The sequence below is a fragment of the Calonectris borealis genome, chromosome 2, assembly GCF_964195595.1.
Source record: "Calonectris borealis chromosome 2, bCalBor7.hap1.2, whole genome shotgun sequence".
Taxonomy (NCBI): Eukaryota; Metazoa; Chordata; class Aves; order Procellariiformes; family Procellariidae; genus Calonectris; species Calonectris borealis.
The window spans coordinates 1,614,431-1,618,085 of record NC_134313.1 but is presented as its reverse complement, the minus strand read 5'-3'; the positions used below and the strand labels follow the sequence as shown (position 1 = coordinate 1,618,085).

Below are 3,655 nucleotides of genomic sequence, written 5' to 3'. Positions count from 1 at the left end.
GAAACAGGGAAGGAGGAAGCGAGGAGGGGGAAGCGGGGAGGCGCGCCCCCCCCTTCTCACAGAGTGGTACAACCCAAAAGCGGTGGCGGCGCTGCGGGGAAGAGTCCAACAGGGTAAGTGGCGGGGGGGAAGGGGGGGGAGAGCGGCGCAGCCTAATCACTGTGGGGGAGCGCGCATGCGCGCTGCGCGCCGCCCCGCCCTACCGGCCGGCTCGGGGCCGGAGCGGAGACAAAGGCACCGCGCCCCCGCCCCGTCCCACCCCCCCGCCCCGCCCCGGTTATAACGCGCCCCCCCCCTCCCGGTACCGCGCCGGCCCATGGCTGCGGGGGCTGCTCCATGCCCGGGGGGGAGCCGGAGGCGGGTGGGGGGTCGGCCGGTATGGCGGGAGGGCGGCGGGGCGGCGGCGGCAGCAGCAGGAGCGCAGCCGGGGGGGTGTCGGTGAAGATGGCGCTGCGACGGGCCTACTCCATCAAGGACAAGCTACAGGCCATCGAGCGGGTGAAGAAGGGCGAGCGGCAGGCGTCGGTGTGCCGGGCCTTCGGGGTGCCGGGGGGTACGTTGAGGGGCTGGCTGAAGGACGAGGCCAAGCTGCGGTGGTTCCTGGAGCAGCTGGGAGGTGAGGTGGGCACCCAACGTAAGAAGATGCGCCTGGCCAACGAGGAGGAGATCGACCGCGCCGTTTACGCCTGGTTTCTCGCCCTCCGCCAGCATGGTGTTCCCCTCTCCGGGCCCCTCATCCAGGCCCAGGCTGAGGCCTTCGCCCGGCAGATCTACGGTCCCGAGTGTACCTTCAAGGCCAGCCACGGCTGGTTCTGGCGCTGGCAGAAGCGTCATGGCATCTCCAGCCAGCGCATCTACGGCGAGGGCGGCCTCCCTGCTGAGCCCGAACGGGCTCCTGCCGTCTGCCCCGAGACCTTGCCCATGCCGGCTGCTGATGCCGGGGGTTACGGCGACGAGCAGATCTACAACGCCAATGTCACCGGGCTCTACTGGAAGCTGCTGCCGGGGCAGGCCGGTGGGGTGACGGCAACAGCACAGCGACGGCCGGCTCCCCGTGAGCGGGTCACTGTGCTGCTGGCCGCCAATTTGACCGGCTCCCACAAACTCAAGCCGCTGGTGGTTGGGGGCCTTCGTGATCCCCCCAGCCTCCGCCATCACAACCAGGATAAATTCCCTGCTTGCTACCGCTACAGCCCCGAAGCCAGGCTGGGGCCAGCCCTTCTCCGGGCTTGGTTCTTTGAGGACTTTGTGCCAGGCGTCAAACGCTATCTGCGCCGGAGCTGCCTGCAGCAGAAGGCCGTGTTGCTGCTTAGCACCCCGCCACCCCCCTCTGGGACAGGTGCTGAGGAATCGCCCCCGTTGCAGACACCCGACGGCTCCATCCGTGCCCTCTTCCTCTCCAAGGGCCCTGCCGGGAGCAGCTCGGCTGGAGGAGGAGGCCGAATCCCGGCCCCGCTGGAGCAAGGGGTGGTATCCGCCTTCAAGCAACTCTACAAGCGGGAATTGCTGCGCCTGGCTGTCTCGTGTGCAGCCGGCTCCGGTGGCCCCATGGACTTTGTGCGGTCCTTCCTCCTCAAGGACATGTTGTACCTGGCCGGCCTCTCCTGGGACCTCATCCCTCCCGGCTCCATCGAGAAGTGCTGGCTGCTGGGGCTGCGTGCTGCCTTCGAGCCCCAGCCCGGGGAGGAAGAGCACGGAAACCCCCCGCGCAGGGAGGAAGGCAGCGGGGACAGCAAAGTCTTTAGTGACCTGACCCACCTGGCCGCGTTGGCCTACAAGCGCTTGGCTCCCGAGGAGGTGGCCGACTGGTTGCACTTGGATGACATGGCCCCGGGTACGGAGGAGGACGATGGGGAAGAAGACGCTGAGGAGGAAGGCCTCGGGGGCTGTGGGGCAGAGGAGGATGAGGAGGAGGCAGCTGCTGGAGATGGGGGTGGCAGAAGGGGTGGGGAAGGAGGGGATGCCTTGCTGCCCACAGCTCGGGAAGCCATCAAAGGTCTGGAGACGGCGCTGCGCTGGCTGGAGGGTCAAGACCCCCGGCAAGTGGGGCCGTTGAAGCTGGTGCAGCTCCGCTCTCTCATCAGCATGGCCCAGCGGCTGCACCGCGGCGGCAGCCCCCATTCCTAGTGCAGGGCGAACCGCGACCTCTCGGCTACCAACCGCCCCACTTGGGGTGGAGGGACACGGGGCTGGGGACACCCCGGTTGTCCCAGGGGGCTGGCGGCGGAGGTGCCAGCTCCCCTCACCCCTCCGACACGGGTGGTCCTGAGGGCTCAGGAGGCCCGAACGCCCCTGGGTTACCACAGCTACAAGGGGGGGGGTTATAATTTAGGGCTAATGGGGTTTTTTTGTGCAACAACCCCTCCGTACGTTGCGTATTCGAGGGTTGTTCCTCACCCTAAGTATATTTAGGAGGTGCTATTTTTTAGATCCCAGGAGACTGAGCAGGGGTGGCCCCCTGGTCACTGGCACCCCTAGAAGGGGGTGGAATCCCCCTACGCTGCCCGGTCCCCCCAACCCTGTGGGGAGAAGGGGTGAGGGAGGGACCTGCTCGGTGTCACCGCGAGGAGCCAGGACGATGGGGGAAGTTACACTAAGTAATTCCCCACATCTCAGAGCGGGGCTGAGGTCGGCACAGCCAGCTGGAGAGGGACCACTCCTGGGGTGCTGTAAGGCAAACGTTCTGCCTTGGAAGAGGCTGGTGATACCCTTCCCACTGCCAAAACGGAGTCCTGTTATACTGGGGAGGTTTGGAACTGGTTTAAGATGACTTTCTTCATGCACTGGATTGGGACAGGGACACCTGGGTGGCATCCAAGAAGCTGCGGCTCCTCGGAGAGGGTCACTTCCATCATTCCCATGACAGCCCTGTGCCCAGGAACTCCCTGACCATGGAGACCTGCTGCAACAGGTACCATCATCCCAGCATCCTCACAAAGCTGAAGGCTCTGGGGATGGGGGTTGAGGTGCCCCCTCCCGGGGTTTGCAGGGCAGCTGGGGCTGGAGGACATGTCTCGCGGTGCGGGGGAGACGGCTGCCGGCATGACGTGCATCGCGACTTGAGACAGGAGTGGGGAGAGCTCCCGGTGCTGACTTGAAATACTGGAAGCATCAGATGTGAATTTAGCAGCTCTTGACCTGATTTGGATTAAATTTTAGCCTGCTTAGCCAAATTATTGAAAGAAGGAAAAAAAAAAAAAACCAAACAACTCATCAGTGCTGCTGTGCCCCGTGTCAGCAGGCAGGGTGGGTGTTTTTACTTGTCGGGTCTTTGTCTCATAACTTCAGAGTTTATGAAAATTAAATGGATTTTTATTCCCACTTTGGGGTTGTTGTCTGTAAACGGTCACGTAGAGCTATCCCAGGGGGATGGGGGGATGGCACAAGGGGGACTTTCATGCAGTTGTATCCTCCTGGTGTGGCCTTCTCCATCGTGTTCCCTGCCTCTCTGCAGCCTCTTTAACACGGCGGGGCCAGGCAGGAGCCTGGGCTGCTGCGGCTGCTCCCCAAGTTGACTTTTTTTACTTTATTAGTAGGGATAACTTGTCAATAAACAAGGCTGCCAGGGAATTTAGGGAGCAGCAAGGAAATAAAACACACAAAAAGTCAAATTTGGAGCTGAGGTTTGTCCTTTCAGATCATGAAACTCCACTGC

At 63.1% G+C, this 3,655-nt stretch overlaps 1 protein-coding gene across 1 annotated transcript; it reads left to right on the top strand.

The window, feature by feature from the left end:
* Positions 1–208: 208 nt before the first annotated feature.
* On the top strand, positions 209–3,321 carry TIGD5 (tigger transposable element derived 5). Its single transcript, XM_075141025.1, has one exon. It carries the CDS (start codon positions 337–339, stop codon positions 2,125–2,127), a length of 1,791 nt encoding a protein of 596 aa, XP_074997126.1. The 5' UTR covers positions 209–336; the 3' UTR covers positions 2,128–3,321.
* Positions 3,322–3,655: the final 334 nt, after the last annotated feature.

Excerpts from the sequence above, each read along its gene's own strand:
- TIGD5 (XM_075141025.1), top strand. The coding sequence starts at position 337 with ATGCCCGGGGGGGAGCCGGAGGCGGGTGGGGGGTCGGCCGGTATGGCG.